This window comes from Echiichthys vipera (genome assembly GCF_963691815.1).
Source record: "Echiichthys vipera genome assembly, chromosome: 15".
Classification (NCBI taxonomy): domain Eukaryota; kingdom Metazoa; phylum Chordata; class Actinopteri; order Perciformes; family Trachinidae; genus Echiichthys; species Echiichthys vipera.
The window spans coordinates 7,983,632-8,002,156 of NC_139840.1; the positions used below are offsets into that span (position 1 = coordinate 7,983,632).

General features: G+C 42.5%; 1 protein-coding gene across 2 annotated transcripts in view; it reads left to right on the plus strand.

The window, feature by feature from the left end:
* Positions 1–387: 387 nt before the first annotated feature.
* mtcl1 (microtubule crosslinking factor 1) overlaps positions 388–18,525 on the plus strand; it is a 76,157-nt gene continuing 58,019 nt past the window's right edge. For both annotated transcript variants that reach the window (XM_083928017.1, XM_083928018.1), the window contains exons 1-3: positions 388–1,396; positions 5,934–6,158; positions 7,099–7,257. In XM_083928017.1, the coding sequence (XP_083784143.1) occupies positions 536–1,396; positions 5,934–6,158; positions 7,099–7,257 (1,245 nt within the window). In that variant the 5' untranslated portion in view covers positions 388–535. The remainder of the gene's footprint in view (positions 1,397–5,933; positions 6,159–7,098; positions 7,258–18,525) is intronic.

Genomic DNA, 18,525 nt, shown 5'->3' on the forward strand with positions numbered 1-18,525 from the left:
CTGGGTTGCTCGTGAGCGCCAGCAGCGCATGCGCCCCGCCGAAAATCACGGGCGTCGAGCCTCACACCGCAGCGATTGCAGATTTTACTTGTCAGATAGGAATGAGTGGGAAGGGGTACGAGACTGGGGCCCCCGCTGTCACATCCCGGGTGCAACAGAGGGATGGAGAGCCGATCTGAAGAAGAACAGGACTGACGCGGCTCCGGCTGACTCGTTTCTTTCTAACTTGAGCCTTACGAGCCCTGTCTGCAGATGCAACCTGTCTGTCATCCCATCCGTCCCAGTATTCACGTTTGGTGTTGCAGCGTTTCTTCCAAGGGGGCATGGAGCAGAGGGGACTACAATGACAACCTGGTGAATGCAGACGAGATGGAGTAAAACATCCAACACAGCGCAGGATGCGCATCCCCAGCCCGACAAGGAAGAAGGTAGAGCAACCTGTGTGTTTTCCCAGTGTCTGGTGGGAGAGATTTTCCTTGGGGCTGTGGATTGATCGTTTCCTTCCTCGCCCTCCTGCTGCCGGTGTCGGTGTATAATGGAGAGCTCCAATGGCTCTGGCAGCGACACCAAACCGCAGAACCACCAGTTGGAGAAGAAGAGACTGAACCGAGCGCCTTCCCCGGCCAGACCTTTCCTCAAGGATGTGCACTCTCGCTCCAACAAACCACCTGCCATCGTACCAAAATCCCCCAAACTCAACAAGCAGCAGCAGCAGTCTGCCTCAGTGCCCTTGGCCAATCCGAACCGCAGCTCCAGACGCAACCCGACCGGGGCCAAAGAGAAATCAGCCACTGCAAAAAGTATCCCCAAGTCTTCTGTCGCGAAAAAGCCCACGAAGGTGCCCCAGCATGCACCAGCCGAGCCCAAAGCCGCCAGCATCAAACCGGACAGCACCAGCAGCCCGGTCCTCACCAAAGGCAAGAAGGGGAAACTAGCCTTGGGGTCCCCGGGCCCTCTCAGCCATGGATCCCCGATCCGGGTACCGACAGGAGCGCCTCTCGGCCGGGTCAGCCAGACCGACAGTAGCTCAGACCTGTCAGACTGCCCGTCAGAGCCGCTGTCAGACGAGCAGAGGGTGGCGCCGGCCGCTAGTAGCGACGCCGAGTCCGGCACCGGCTCTAGCGACCGGGATCAGGTGGGAGGCGATAATCCGCTGCGGACAGAAGCGACCGGAGCGGCTGCTGCTGCTGCTGCTCCGTTGCGCACAACCGAGGCTTCCGCCGCCAAGGGAAGCATGTCTCAGGCTCAGCCCGCTCCGGGGGCGCACGAAGAGAAACACAAGCAGGAGAAACCCTCATCCGACGCACAATTCAGACTGCCAGGCACCAAGGATGTTACCGAGGAGGAGCTGCTGCGGGAGGTGGAAGATTTGAGATCCGAAAACGACTACCTCAAGGTATGGCGATGTTATCCCAACAAGTTACAGAAAAGGGCAGGCAAGCGTGGCTTTATACTATGCTGATTGATTTGCATATGTTTTAAATAAACATAATCCTACATCTACATAAAAAAGACACCATTTTTTCCCAGGCTCATTTAATCTCTAGCCCAGAGGCAGCTGTTTTCCCAAAGAGGACCCACATCTGTCCCTTTACAGGACAGTCTCGGGTTCAATCCCCACCATCACCTGTTTTTAAGTGTCCTTGAGCAACTAATCTAACTGTATAAATTATTCAAATCTAAACCGTTTCCCTTCGTTACCAGCTGTCATCCCAATGATGTCCCTCTTCGACCCTCCATCCATCATGTCCTCTTTTTTTTTTATCCCTCCCGGTCTTCCCTGTGGGTTTGACCTTTATTGATGGGACTTTGATTGATATAAGCGTGTCCTTAGCTTCTTTTCTTTCTTGCTTTTTTAAAAAAATATATTGTTGCTGTCAAGTCACCAAAGTCTGTTTTGACAGAAAGGCTCAACACTTTGTCCCCGCTCGTGTTGCATCTGGGACACAGAGAGAGTATAACATCATCTCCTGTCAGGGTGATTTCTTTTTTAATCAGTTTGCCAACGTTGTGTTTTACATATTGCATGAAGATCCTGCTTGGAGACTTCATGCAGGATCCCCCTCCCCCCTGATTTAACTAGGCTATCCCCCATAAGTTGGGGAGGGGAGTCAAACAGATAATGCGGCAAACAATCTTCCAGGGTTTGTTTTTCTTTCAGATCAGAGACGTGTTTATGTGCACGTTACTCTGAGCATCATTTCAAACTTGATCATGCATGTCCGTGTGTCTCTCTCTCGGGCTCTGTGGGAGCACAAGAGAGTTAATCAGCTTTACTGGCTCTGGCTGTAATGGCTTTATCCCGCAGGACTTGATAACAGTCTGATGTCCCTTGTGTGTGGGGTTCAAATGCCCTCCTGGCTGGCTGGCTGGCTGGCTGTCAGTCTGCCAGCTGGGACACAGAGGTGAACTCTTATACCTGCCCCTCCTCCTCATGCCCCAAAAGGTCTGGGAGTCCCCCACCATTGCTACATCACTCTTGCTCATGGACAAACATGAACTCACACTTATTTAGTTTCGACAAGTCTCAGTTTTATCTGAGATTATCTTAAAGGCATTTTTGCTTCTTTTTATCGCATGAAGAGAAAAGACGTGCTCATGAAGGGGGATTCTACCCGTGTGTCTACACAATTTGCACATCAAGAAACTGACTTTTGTGGCTCTGACCAACAATCTCTTTTAGCGCTGCAATGACTAATCCATTAATCGAGTAGTCCAGCGACAGAAAATAAGCCTGCGACTATAAGGTAATCAATTAATCAATTTGAGTCAATTTGTTCAATCAAAAATGCAAATTAATTCGCTTCCAGCATCTCAAATGTAAACTATTTAGATTTCTACCTTTGTTTTCTCTCTGATATCATTGGAAATTGAATATCTTTGGGTTTTGGACTGTTGGCATAGACAATACAAAATATTTAAAACATTTCACACTCTTACTCTTTTAACTATCGTTGAGAAAAAAAATCGTCCGATTAATCGATAATGAAAATAATCATTAGTTGTAGCCATTATTAATTGACCCGCTGAATATTTTTCAATCAAGGAAGTCGTTTTAAATGGTCAGAAAATTGTGAAAATGTCCTCTACAAGTTCCCAGAGCTCAAGATGGCGTCTTTAAAATGCTTGTTTTTGCCGTCCTAAACCCAAAAGATATTTAGTTTCCTTTCACATAAAACAAAGAAAAACATCAAAACTTCAAAGCTGGAACCAGAAAATAAAGACAAATGGATTATCAAAGCTGCTGCTGCTTGAGTTTTCTCTCAGTCTAGGCTTACCAGGTTCACTCAGTCTTACCGTTTCATTTCTACAGATCTCTTAAAGCCTGTGTCCACAGCTAATTATTGCTCAGCTGAATAAATGCATACATTTAGATTTTCGATTTATTGTCCCAGAGGGATATTTATTTTCACGGGCCAGTATATCAACACAGAGACACGCACAGATGAAGAGAGAACACACAAAATCTCCATGAACGCATTCTTCATCCCAGCTCTCAACAGTGTCAGTGAGTCCTGTACGGAGAAGAGCTGGTTTCAAATGGAGTCTGGATAAGTAATTAATCGTTGAACATTTTCGGAGTCCAGCTTCTCAAATGTGAGGATTAGAAATTGATTATCTTCCAGCTTTGGACTGTTGGTTAATAAAAACAACCTACAGTATGAAAACGTTATCTTGGGTCATGGGAAATTTATGCGACATTTGACAAGAGTAATATATGGATCAATGAATCAAGAAAATAATTAATTACAGCCGCTGCTCAGTAAAGATATCCACACTTGACCCCATTAAAGAGACAACTAAGCACCGGTGATAACTCGGTATACACACTCGCCATAAACGTCAGTGACATCCTCTGATACTCCGGCTGCTCTGCCTCTAGCTCTGCCTTTAACCTGGACATCGATTGGGTCGGCCCTGCACGAGGTCATTAGCTCCCTTCTCCAGGGCCCTCCTCAGATAACAATGGGCTCTGTGCTTTTCCCAATGAGGATAGATTTGGTTTTCATTAATTGACACACTTTTCCCGACCCCCCTCTTCAGCATACAATTGTCTTTTCATCAGGTGCCAGTCAAACCCTTTGGATATCCATCCCAGGGGAAATCTACTGAGCAAACAGGATATATTTCCCCTCGAGGTTACCGAACAAAAACCATCGTTATACTGCAGATAAACCCTTCCCTTTTTACCTCCGTCAAGTCCGACTTGTTTCATGCTGATAGGGCATAGGGAATGTGAATACATCCAAGAGATAAGATGCTTGGAGCACTCAAAGTTCTTGTATTACTTGAACTAGTGTGTAATCGTATGAAAGCATAATCTACAAAGGTATATTATATTGCATCTCCTTTATAATTTCTTTATGCCTTGGTTAAATGTACACGTCCCTCTGCAGTTATTGAGTATGTGTATATCACTGTTTGAGTCTTTTTCATGAAGCAGAGGAGGAGCTTTATTTTCCGTTTACTGTTTAAAATTCATTAACACGTAAAAACAACAGGAAGATGCACTGCAATCCTTTTTTGATGCGCTGGAGTTTTTGTCCAGCGTCACTGTCAGGTCAGACTTTCCTCTTAACCAACACCGTTGCCCATGACAACCTTAAACTAAAGGATTTGCATGATGGTTATGTGAGGACAGGATTAATGGGCCATGCACTGCAAGTCAAAATATATACAGAGGAAATATTAAAATCCGATGGGCAGACTGCCATTAACTTTAACGAGCCCATTCACACATTTTGGACACTGCATTGGCTCTTGCACCAACATCATATATATATATATATTAAAGTGATGTTTGAAATGACATGATTGAATACTTAAAACTATTTGTAGAGCACATTTTTAAGCAAAGATGCACCTTAAAGTGCCTAACAAAGCAAAGATCAGATGAAAACAATCAATAACAGTAAATGAAAAATGAATAGCAAGTGAAATAATTAAGAGAAAAACGAACAAAATTTGTTACCCCACTATACAACAAGACATTAACAATGACACAACAAGTAAAGTGAGCCTTAATTAAAAGCCACATTGAAAAAGAAAGGTCTTTAATTGACTTTTTAAAAGTTTGCTGTGGAGGTTTGCTGTGTTCAAACAGAAAGTAGCCTCACCAGATTTCATTTGGACACTTCAGGAACTTCTTAAAGAGCTGCAGTGGGAGAGCTGAGAGTTCTTGTTGGGACATAAAATGACGGCGGTCCCTCATGTTAGAATGGGCTTGATTGTGTAAGGCTTTGTACATTAGTAAGATAAAGGTATCTGGTGCAGTAATGAGATCAGAGGGTAATGTGACGTGATAAAATCTTGTTTTGCATTGGTCAAAATCCTGGCTGCAGCGTTATGAATGAATCGTAATTTTCTTCTGGCCTATGAGGGAGCTGAGTAGAGAGAGAATACTCTTTTCATAAAAGCATGGATCAGCATCATTCTGGGGTGAAATATGACCCAATTTTGCCAGTTGTCCCGCAAAAAAAATAAAATGCATAATAAATGCAAAGACATACATGGAAATGGACATCCTATCCTTTTATCCCTCTTGGCGTTGATCCTGCGGCTTTTTCTGTTAAAATTCACTCCTTTTAACCCACTTCTAGTTGGGTTAAGCCCTTTTTATACTAAACTGCTTCACAAGTACAAAGACTTTGGAGCTACTAAACAGTATTTGTCTTGCCAACAGAAGTAATGTTGCTATAGAAATAGACATTACATCATTCACAGTAGTTGGTGTATATTTCCTTTAAACATAAACCCAAGTCATTACCTTTGACCTTTACGCATAGAACGTTCAAAGTACTTGCTGCTGTTTTCAAAGCAGAATAACATTAAAAGGCACAAATGTTGACCTTACTATTGACATCTTGATTATGGATATATAATAATTTGGAGGTGGCATTAAGGTTTCTGCTCTGTTTTCCTCTGTATTTCAGGATGAAGTGGACGAGCTGCGGGCAGAGATGGAGGAGGTGCGAGACAGCTACCTGGAGGAGGAGGTCTACCAGCTGCAGGAGCTGCGGAGGGACCTGGACCGCTCCAACAAGAACTGCCGCATCCTGCAATACCGCCTGCGAAAGGCCGAGCAGAAGAGCCTGCGGGTCGCACAGACCGGCCACGTAGATGGAGACCTGCTCCGTAGTCTGGAACAGGACTTGAAGGTCTGTGAGAGCGTCTCATTGTCTGTTTGTATGTTGTGACTTTGTGATGAGGATTGACCTGTCAGGCTATCACCACTGCCAGCTTCTTACTGTGCGGTTATTGAGTGTTTTTAGATATCAGAATATTACAGATATTGCCCCATCATTGTATCACTGCAACCTGGTAAAGCTTCAAAACAGCATCTCCACTGAACCCATGTTTTAACTGGCTTTGAAGTTTTTTAAAGGGGAAATATCATGAAAACTGACCTTTTCAGTCCTTCTGCAGACACATTTGGGTATGTGGAGTGCCTACCACCGACAAACTGTAAAATAAGACAATAAAACAATAAGTCAGCTTTTTGTTTTCTGATCAGAACATTTCAACAAGCTGTTCAGATTTGACTCCTCTTCCCATCACATGTACCGAAGGCTAGAATATCTGAGTATCTCCTCCCACTGAACTATGGGAAACAGTATGGCACCAAGTGAATATTTGATTTGCAATAAATCCAAGTGGTTTAGGGTGCAACTAAAGATTATTTCTGTTATTGATTAATATGTTAAATCTTTTTTGGGATTTATTCTTCAACGTCAAAAATAAAACATCAAAAATGATGAGAATTGTCTCTTAAATCCCAAGGTGACGTCGCCAAAATGCTGGTTTGCCTGATCGGTCCAAAACCCAAAGATATTCAATTTACAATTTCTGACTAATCAATGAAACACTACACTGATTTAATGTCTTAATCAGGATCATGGATGTTTGATTTAGTGATTTTTAACAAACATATCTGCTTGATATACTGGTCTAACCTTGGCGTGAGCATGTGCTGGTGTTTAGCTGTGAGCCCATATATCAATGTATAAATAGAGTAGCATGTATCATAAAATATTTATACATCCATTTTGTATGTGTTTGAACTGTTTTACCCTTCAACCTGCCTGCTCCTGTGAACAGGTGGCCAAAGACGTGTCAGTGCGTTTGCACAACGAGTTGGAGAGCGTGGAGGACAAACGCAGCAGAGCTGAGGATGAGAACGAGCTGCTCAGACAAAAAATCATCGAGGTGGAGATCTCCAAACAGGCGGTGCACAACGAGCTGGAGAGGACCAAAGAGGTAAGAGAATAATAACGGAGATGCCTTTTGATACGAGGCCGGTGCAGTTCGTGATGATTTGCTTACATCTGCGGAAAGCTGTGTTTTTAACTCAGTAGATGCTAACTGTCCATAAGAAACATGACAACCTAAATCATAATAATTCTCAGATACACATAAAATAACATGATCTTGATAATCAGTATCTGCCTAGTGGTGTATGAATGATGGTGCAGTGCTACAGTACTGAGAGTGAGGTGTGGTAGTCTTGAGGAAAACAGTGAAAATGACGAGCGTGCTGGATGTGATTCTAAAAAACTGTGTTGTCAGCTGCCGTTTGCACAGGCTGAATCTCCAGCCTGCCATCAGACACTGGTCGATGTTGTGTCTTCGTAACTTCCTGCATATAAACAAAGGGATCAATGTTGATCACTGGCCTGATCAGCAGGGTCCCTGCAATGAATTCATTTCATCAATCACTTTAAGCGCTCCTTGACAGCCCTTCCAAAGCAACTGTATCAAAGTAACTTCAGTCTACACGCATGCTATTTTAACACCTTACAACTATATGACCATGTCCTTATTTACAGCTTCATTCTGGTAGAAGAAGGTATTGCAGAAGAAATTGTGGATCCTGAATACTACACAAATACTACTACTATTCAGTTAGAGATACTACTCAGTACTGCCTGATGCTGCAACCGTCCCTCCTCCTCACAGCTGAGGTGTTTATGGGGTCACCTCAGGGCCATGCTTATCAGGAAAGAAATTCAATAACTCTCCTCAACAGACTCTTTACGCCTGGTTAACCCTGTGAATTCAGCCAGTCAGATCCAGGAATTTTACTGTCATTTGTTCCGGCAGTGTAGTCTGATAGTAGTGTGTCTTATGACATTGCCAGTACATGCCTTATGATATTTTCAGAAAGTTGCTCAGCTACTACGGCTACTCAGAAATCAGTTGACCATTAATGTCTCAGTGAAACAATATATGATCCACGAAGAAGATGTATGCCTTTTTGTTTGTCCAAATGTTTTCAACACACTGGTAAAATAATTTAATGGACAGACAAGAATGTCAGCGTTTCAGGGATTTAAAATGTTCATGTATTTCGACTCCCATCCGGCTTTGGGGGGATGTTGGTGGTGAACAGGAAGTGTAATGTCATGCCATTGAGCCATAAAGTGAGATACACCTGAGCACCGTTTTTAGCCTATTGTTTTTTTATGTGTTTTGTTTTTCATTTTGGTGAATCTGCACCGTAGAAAGTCATCAATCTGCAGCTACCAGCATTTGCTTTGTAAATGTGGATGTACAGACGCACTTGCAATCATATTGTTTTCAAGATGTTCAAACATATCAGATGATATCTTTGAATACATGTATTGTGAGATACTGAGGGTATTTGCACTAAGGTTATCAAAAGTATCAAAAATAAGTTCTTGATTTTAAAATATCATGTTTCAATACGGCACAGTATTCTCATGCGATGTGTGGAAAGTATCAGAACTTGGACCTTTTCAATGGAATTCCATTGCAACAGCCTTGTTCCTTGTTCACTTCCTGTCAGCTGATGTCATTCACATACACTGCAACAGGAATAAAACTAGGACACATTTAGAACGTTTATGTTAACATCTTTGAAAAGTCTATAAAAAAACGGCAGATCCAAAAGTCATATTTCAGACGAAAGAATAGGGAAGTAAATCAACTGTGTGTTGGTATGGTTTCTGTGACTGTGTCTGTACCAGCACTGTGTGTAGGATTCATTCATTCATTCATCTTCAACCGCTTATCCCGGGGTCGGGGTCGCGGGGGGTGCTGGAGCCGATCGCAGCTGACATTGGGCGTGAGGCGGGGTACACCCTGGACAGGACGCCAGTCTATCACAGGGCACATAGAGACGAACAGAGACAGACTGTGTGTACGATGTTAATTAAAATTGAAATATATATAATATAAAAAAAAAATCCTATTTAGCTTACCGAGGACTTTTTTCCCCTTGTTGCTGCGGTATCAGACGTTTTTTTATACTAATATTGTATCAAAGTTCAAAATGTTGTTATCATGACGACCTTCATTTGCAGCCTTACTCTACGGTGTAGTTAAAGAAGTCAGACTCTTGTCAGTGAGTTTCTGAATCACGCTGCTCACCGGAGAGAATATTTGAAGCAGGCTCTTCTTGCAGGTAATCAGATGAGCGGAGGCGGTTCTCTGTGCTGCCAGGGTTCAGCTGCTTAGACTTAATCGAGTTTGACATCAGCAGGTAACATGCCGTCTGGCAGTAAAGAGAAAGTAGGCTAATACCGGACGAGTCAGTAAGGAGATGTGGCTTTCTTTTGGCAACTAGAGACACTGTTTGTTTTCAAGCGTCATCTCGTGCTCTGCTGGTTTGGTTCCCAGCTCACAGTTACTCCATATGACCGCTGTTACTTGCCTCTCTAAATAGGTCTTCCAAAATCTATATTCTGAAGCAGTTTATGACCTTAACTATCAGTGTTTGCAACATTGTTGTTTTCCAAGGCAACTTATCAGCCCCCGACTGAGCGGCATATGCTCGGACGGAGACAGAAAATCCATGTCTAGTCCGGATGTGCAGCAAATGCAAGCTCCCGTTTTTGTGGTCGTCGCTTGACACTGGTAACCTTTCAGAGGAAAATGATAGGCGAGCAGTAAGGCTGAGGTGAGAGGACGCTCCACATGAGCAGTTCCTTCTTATTTCAACAGCAATTGCAGTGTCGGTGGGGGCTCCAGACCCTTAATTCTGAGCAGTATTGTGATACAAAGGACCACAGGATGACACAGACTCTCTTGTACACAGAGAAACAGGCGAGGGAGTAGGAGGCAGGCTGAGGAAGCGGCTGCTCCAAATGATTGCAGATTTTTTTGTGTTCCCTTGAGGTTTGTCCCAGAAAAACACAAGCCGTCTCTGAATCTGCACTTCTCTTCCCCCCTTTCCTTTCCAGAGGTGTGCGATTATAACGCAGCAGCACCTCAGTATTTTCATTTTGTTGCATGGGATTTTTCCTGCCGTTTAATCACCGCATACTCATTTTGAAAATCTCCATGACATCCATAATGCACCTGTTTCTTCTCTTCTTTTCTTTTTTGTAATAACATTGTATTGCAGTAATACAATAACAGAGATGTTAGCGACTCATATATCCCTTACCAAATCCCACATCCCCTTATGCGCTGGCTCACCACAGTTTATAGTGCTATGGTATGGTTTGCATTTTCAAATATACCCCTATATTCAGATGTACAGACTGACAGACAGACAGACAGACAGACAGACAGACAGACACACACACACACACACAGACACACACACACACACACACACACACACACACACACACACACAAATATACAGTATACAATAACAATAAAAGAAGAGATCAAATGAACCTGCAGAATGTTACAAGTCTACTAATAATAGCTAACAGGCGATATATGACGTCTTAAGATTGATGATACTAACCAACCAGCCAGAGGAGAGGCAGGATCAATTCATAAAGTAGGAAATAAGGGTTGTCTGTAACTGAATAACTTTGCAGGTGATGAGGAATGTGGTGGTGTTTGTTGTTTCTATAGTAGGAGGTTTCTTCTGTGAGCCAATAGGGAGGCAAATGAAATTACATTTGACTCTTTCACTGAAACATGATTGCCTTCTTTAAGAGCGGCAAAATATTTGAATCCTATCTACTTTGTCGTTGACGGCAGGGGGTAATAAGAGCATTTACAAACATTTAGTTAAGAATGTGTTTCAATTATGAATCTCAGAATTTGCTTTTGGAGTTGCTCAGTCTCAGAGATGAACCTCAGAGGAGAGGAGGAGGAGCACGTGTTATGTGATAAGAATGTGGTTCAACTGGACTGAACGCTGGTTTCCCTGTCTCCTTTAATCAGGCCTTGTAGATGAGGACCAAGGTGTAATGTAATGCATTGAAAAGCAGAAAACCCTCCACACTCCTTTGGACTTTATTAGTTTTTAGAATACCACAGGACACACAACTACAACTGACCCCAGATAGTTGAGACGTCGCTGGCCTTTAAAGCCCATCTCCTCCCTGTCTCTGTGCCCTTTCTCTGGTACCGCGGGATACACAGTGTGACTCTGGCCCGGAGATTGGCACCCCTGTATGGATTAATCCGACGAGAAGGCCTGTTATAAAACAGCCTTGCGTGTCTCGGTACACTCTGATAGTAGAGGAGAGCAAGTTGGAAAAAGACAAAGAGGCAGAGTGGCAGAGAATGGCTGTAATCAGATGGCTGTAGATTCTGTTTGCCCTTGTTTCCACCACAGCTCCACAGCCACACAGCTTAAAGACCCGATATGAAACAATTGAGGATGGCTGGCTGACAGGGCCCTCCGTTGTCGTGTCCCGATATTGTTGCTGATGCTTCCGTAGGGTCAGTTTGAAGGCGAGCGGTGAGAGATTTTTCATCCGTCTGCCATTTAAAGAAAAGGCTCACTGATACATGTAATGAAGTGGAACTAATGAAATGTCAACACGCTGCATACGGTAACACAAGCATGAGGTGATGTATTCGGTGCTCTCAGTCCCATGTAAGAAGTTCATCTTTTATTATGGCAAAATGATAATCCTTTGTCCTGTGCTGGTTCACATACAGGAGTACTGACATAGAATAACACACAATAAAAAAGTCCACATCACCATATTTCATAAAACATTTTAGGGGCACTTCCCTGCGGTGGAGGGGTTTTTACTGTGCTAATTAAGATTATGCGCCTCTTTGAAGCAGCTGCAATTACATTATAAATATATATATATATATATATATATATATATATATATATATATATATATATATATATATATATATATATATATATATATATATGTATGCCTTATTTTGCTGACAGTCAATTCATTTTCTTTAAAGGGACTACCACAAGTGATACTCTACCTCACCCAGCCATGTAGACAGCTTTCACAGGCACTATTTCTTTGGTAAAAAGTAAAAACCTCTAATGCAAACTGCAAGGTCTAAACATTATTAAGTAACTAGGACTTTGTTATGGAAACTCTTACAATTTTTTGTGTTGGTACCACAAACAAAACTCCTGTCACCTCCACTGTAATGAGTGGAGTCAGAAATTAGAAATGATATAATGATATAAGAACACTGACACATACTCCAGAACTCTTAACTGCATGGTTAAAATTAATTAATATTTAGTTCATTATTGTTTTTTTTTCACCCATTAACAAATATGAAATGTCAAAAAATATTGCAAAATGCTCGAAACAACGTGGTGTTGTTTTATCCAACCAATAGTCCAAAACACTTGATATTAAAAGATATATAAAACAGATTAGAGCTGAAACAGCTAGTCAATTAATCGATTACCCAATCGACAGAAAAGTAATCTTCTGTTTGTTTTGATAATCAATTTCATTTCAGTCATTTTCTAACCAAAAATAGAGAGTTTCCGACTAAATGACTTATCGATTATTATTCAAACAAAATCGATTATTAATAATGAAAGTGATAGTTTGTTGCTTTTAAAACACAAACTGTCAAATCCTCACATTTGATGCATGATTGGAAACGGGAAAACGTCGAGCCTGGCTCTGTCAAAACCTATACTTCACCTTCCAGCGCCTCTAGTGGAAAACAGTCACCCTCTAAAGCTGTGACACACCAATGGCGCATGGTTGTGTTAATCAGAGTATTGGCAGCATTTGCATTTCTTTCACCAATATAAAAATAATCGAGGGCGTCTCCACGAGTTACCCAACCAGTCCGTTGTTGTTTCTCTTCTACAAAGGTATGAGAGGGGAATGCCTGCATTCTTCATAAGTCGCGTCAACAATGCCTGAGTGAACGTCACTGCAGACATGATTTGTTTCATGTCGGAGCGCTTCTCTCTCTCTCTCACAGGATCTCAGCAGGAGAAATGTTGGTTTTGAAGAAAATTCTCCTCTACCCTCTACGTCTGCTTCTCACTTCACCCTTCATATCTTCCTCTCTCCTCTCCTCCGCTACGGTTCCCTGTTGGAAGAGTGTGAAGGAATCTCATTGACCTAGTTAATATCTTGTGTCTGACTCCACCAATGGGAAGAAGAGCAGGCGTGAGGAAAGGAGTAGCGTAGGGAGTCTGCTGTAAGTCGAAATCTGCTGCAGTGACATGCATCCATATGAAGCGTATCGGCGCACGGCGACTGCGCTGTAAAATCTACATTTACACAAGGAAGAGGGGATGGTGTCTTGTGAGATATCACTGGGATTGAGGTTGAGATCACAGAACTTTAATTTAGGTGATTTCTACGTTTTCACTCAAATTGAAAGTTTCAAAAATCAGACCTGTGTCGTTAAAATAATTTAAAAAAGGTTAATAATCGATTCCTGAAATCAGTAATGTATTTCAAATTTAATGACATGTAAATTAGGCTAAACCTGTACAATGTGTTGCAAAGCATTTATGCCACTGTTACCCTCAAGGCGAGCTATCACCGACACAAAGCCAATGAGGAAATCACCAATTCTGCATGAAACCCCGGGGTGATGTGTTAGAATTCTGAAGCGTTGCCTTTTGAAGTTCAAAACCCATGAAAGATGAAAATCCTCCTCCGTACGAACATGTTTTGCATGTATTTTAATTTACAGAAGTATCAAAGCTGACACTTTATAATCATAACACATCCTGAAGCATTCTGTGTGAGAGCAATCAAAGTGTGTCTTTAAATACCTTCAGACACATCAAGGGACATTTGAAAAGCATTTCAAAAAAACATTTGAAGTCATTTTAGGGCGCACTCACACTGTCTTTCTGTCCCGGGTCAAAACCAGTTTTTCAGCTAAAGCCTAGTACGTTTGAGCAGTGTGAGTGCACCCGCTCCTCGCATAACTGCGGCCAAAGAGGTGGGCTTTAGCAGAGCCGTTTGCACGAGCACGAGCACGAGCGTGCGCACGTGTACGAGCACGAGCCCTACGGCGGTAGCGGTATGTCCGCCTGTTCGGACATAGAAAATAGAAGGACGGACCATGCGCGGACATTTAACAACAACAACAATGGCGGTGAAAGGTTCACGTTGGTGTGATGCGGAGGTGGAGTGTTTACTGCAGATTTGGTCGGATGAAAATATTCAAAAACAGTCGACAAGACGCACAAAAACTTCGAGGTCTATGGAAAGATTTGTAAACAAAGCCACACACACGCGATCAATGCGTGTGACGTGTTACGGCGTGATGGCATATGGACAGCAAGAAGCATTGGCCGAGGCCCAGGCAGTGTAAGTTCAAACGGGGCTGGGGCGCGGGGGGGAGAGGGAGGGGGGACAAGTACCCTAAAGCCCGGGTCGCGGTGCGGAAGGACAGTGTGAGTGCGCCCTCAAACACAATCGTCACAATCTTTGACTCGTGGTGCACGTTTCATTTTGATTTAAAGCACCAGTATCAAAACTTGTTATATATTCCATTTGACTTTTTGTAGAAAGCCAGTCAGGATATTTATGTTTAAGTAGTAAACGTACAACAACATGCCTAATAACAGCAAATATACTGTGAGCTTTTTCAAATGCCAACACATTTTTAGATTAAGTCATGGTTCAGGAAACACCTGGGAGCTGCTTTCTTCGTGCTTTCTTCTGCTCTGTGAGACCGAAATACATTTCTCTCTCTCTAGCACTGGTTCCTGTAGTACAGCGGCCGTTTACATCAGGCCGATTGCTTGGCTCCTGGTATTGCTGCTGGCGGTGTTTTTGGTGGGACACGCCCGTTCTGAGCATGTGACTGTTCAGAATTTGTGTTTGTTTGGAGCAGAAAAAATACTTGTCCCAAGAAAGCGCTGCAGTGTTCTTCAGAGCTGCTCATACAGGCTTCACACTGCACTCCCTTTGGTCCTCAGCAATGCAAGAGTGAAGTCGATTGGAAGAACAATCATACACACACACACACACACACACACACACACACACACACACACACACACACACACACACACACACACACACACACACACAGATTAATTCCTTTAGATAGTTAGTTAGTTAGTTTCATTGGAAATTTGTCTTTGGTCTCATAAAAACAAAAAGCAGGACAGCAGCAACAAACAAAAACATCTTCAGGGCAAAAAGCAGGACAGCAGTGGCAGTTATGTTAAAATGCATCGGGACAAAACGGGACATGGTGTTTAGTGCTCCAATGGCATTAGGGATGAAGTCCGAAATATTACGATTTTGCCCTTGTTACTTTGTATCATCTACCAGAGGGAACATATGTTAGTACGTACATACCAAGTTCAATGATGCTGCTAAACCACCACCTATTGACCAAATGGCACGAAATGTGTCATGGTCACTCAGACATCATATCTACACATGTCCACCAAATGTTGTTGCAATAGCACAAAGCGTTCAGGGGATATGACTTTTTTTGTAATATAAGCCCCACCCACAGCATTTGAGCAAACTTTGAGAGCTAGCTACAGCAAAACTGTATTGAACATCAAAAATCTGAAAAGGTCACCTTTTCCAGCTTGGTCCGGAGATGTTCTGTATAAAATTTGGTGACGATTGCTCAAAGTTTGTAGGAGGAGTAGTGGAAACAAACAAACAAATTGGGCTTAAATTTTAAATGTCGGAAAAAAGATCTAGACAGAATTGGGCGTGGCTTATATGATTGGATTCGTCTGGACCCACAAAATCCAGATTGTATTAATAGTTATGGAGATATGCAAACTACGCACACACAGACACAAACAGAGAATCCTCACTTTATAGTTAGATGGGTGTCGTAAGTGTAGATTTGTTGCCACATTTTTTAGGTCCCTATGTGTGGATGTTTATGGTTTAAAAAAAGGCAAAAATAATCCAGCGGCTTTGCTCTTAGGTGATGCATTTAATCTCCTGCTGGAAGGTGAAACCTATTTGACAAGAAAAATGAAAATACCAGGTCTTATTTTCCACGGAAACCTCTCCACACAGAACATGAGATGTTGCAATAGATGCCTACAGATGTCAAATGTAGTGAGAATACAGTTGGATACGAGTCTGTCCATCCAGCGTTGGTTTGGAGACTACTTCTCTTCTCCACTGTAACAAATGGTATTAGCAGCTATATTTAGGGAGGCTGACAGCAGCTTGGCAGACTGTAAATCAGACTGAGTCATTGTGTTTCTCACCTCTCCTTCAAACTCCAGGAACAGACAGGACATCAGAATAAATAGAGCTCCCAATAGTATGTCTAAAACTGTTTTGACCCTAAAAAAGAGAGTGAAGATGTCTGTATTGATCTGAGTTATGCAGCTGAGTTATAAACTGCATGAGGAAAGATTTTGAAATATCTTCTGGGTTCCCTATACTACTGGCATTTCTGCTGATGAAGTGCATCCTAATAAAACTCTATTATTAATATCTTATTTTAACAAGACAATATGTGAAAAACAACACATATTAACTTCTTCTGGAGTTCTTCAGCTCCTAGTGACACAAAAAAATCACAGAGAGGTGAGTTAATTTTCATAGAGGCGGGGTCCACCCTGGACAGGACGCCAGTCTATCACAGGGCACATAGAGACAAACAGAGAAAAAAAACCACTCACACCTACGGGCAATTTAGAGTCATCAATTAACACGTGCATGTCTTTGGACTGTGGGAGGAAACCGGAGAACCCGGAGAAAACCCACGCGGACACGGGGAGAACATGCAAACTCCACACAGCCTCTTGCACCACCGTGTCACCCAGAGTCCAAGATGACTTCTTTAAATTGTGTAACTGTAGAAAAAAAAAGATAATTTACCTAATGTAAGACAAAGTAAAGCAGGAAATATTTGCATTTGATCTCTTCTTGTAAGAATTATATGTCAGATGCATTGTTGACCAAGTTTCATCGCATCAGCACTCCTCAGGACAGCGCCATTCCTGTGAATCAAAACCATGATGACCCAAGCACCACTCGTAGCGTCTCTAAATAAACCAAGCCCAGTCACATGTTCGGTGTCAGCCCATGGCTCTCTGTGGAAACTGTGCGTACCCCTGTTTATAGATGAGACCACAGGGTGTGTGTGTGGTTGTGTGTGTGTGCGGAGTCAGTGAGCTCCACTGTAGTCTGATAGGCTAAAAGAGTTCATTTGATGAGGCAGGGGTCAGAGGTTGTTTGAGTCACAGAGGGTTGTGACCATGTTCTGGCCAACAGCAGCAGAGTGAAACAGGGCTGTGCCGACAGAGATGTTCAGAGACTGAAGGAGGATTCTACAGGCTGTCTATTTCAGAAGAATAACACATCCTTTGTCATGAAAAAGACTTGTATTGTGTCATTGTGGGTATGTGTCTGTATTGAAAGCGTTTTGGTAAAATAATACCCACAATACCACAGCCTTCTCATTCCTAATAAGTGCAGAAAACTGGTGTTTAACGCTTCCTTTTTAACTCAGTTATACCAATTTCACACTGTATATTTTTTAGGCAAAGGTGTCCTAAAGTTTCTAACTTTGTCCGTCATCTGGACAGGTGGTGTACAGTTGGTTTGTAGAGCTTTTTTGTTGAATGAGGTTAATGAGAGCAGAGCAGTGAGACTGAACCAAGACGCTAAAAACGTTTTCTGCGGGCAACACCAAAGATCAGTTCTTTGTTGTTAATATAAAGTATTGATTGGTGCTTTTTGTAGAACATGTTTACATTCCTTAAATTAAGGTATAAAAGAAACCAGCGCTTAACTGAAACTGGGGTCTGGTATCTGAACTAGGGATGGGAGTCTTTGGGTGCCTCACGATTCGATTCGATTCAGATTCAGATTCTTGGAATTTGAAACTATTGTCAGCTCCTCTGAGCCGTTTCAGTGCATTTACCATAAATGTCATAATACGGGTGCACTACAAATATAAGGTCGGCTGGTTTGACTACGGAGAAGCGAATGGCGGCTCACTTGAGTGGGTGTTCGTAGTGTTGCTGGAGTACCTAACTTTAATTTCTCAGACTACATTTTAAATGAGTCGTGTCCAGCTTCTTCTTCCCTGGAGGTTGTGAAATCAAAAGTGCTCCGAAACACTTGCTTTTAATAACGGGTTTCCTGCAACAGTGTTCTACGGAAGCCGCCAAGGGTTCATGGTGAGACGGGAAAGGAGGTTTTTTTTAATTCATTTTTGGAAGTTATGAATCGATTATGAATCGTAGAAGATAAGAATTACGATTTTTACATGAATCGATTTTTTGCCTACCCCTAATGTGCACTAGTATTGGCATTTTAAAACTAGACCCAGCTCTACACACAATAACATATTTATGCAGATCTGACCATGTTAACATTTCAGTTGGCA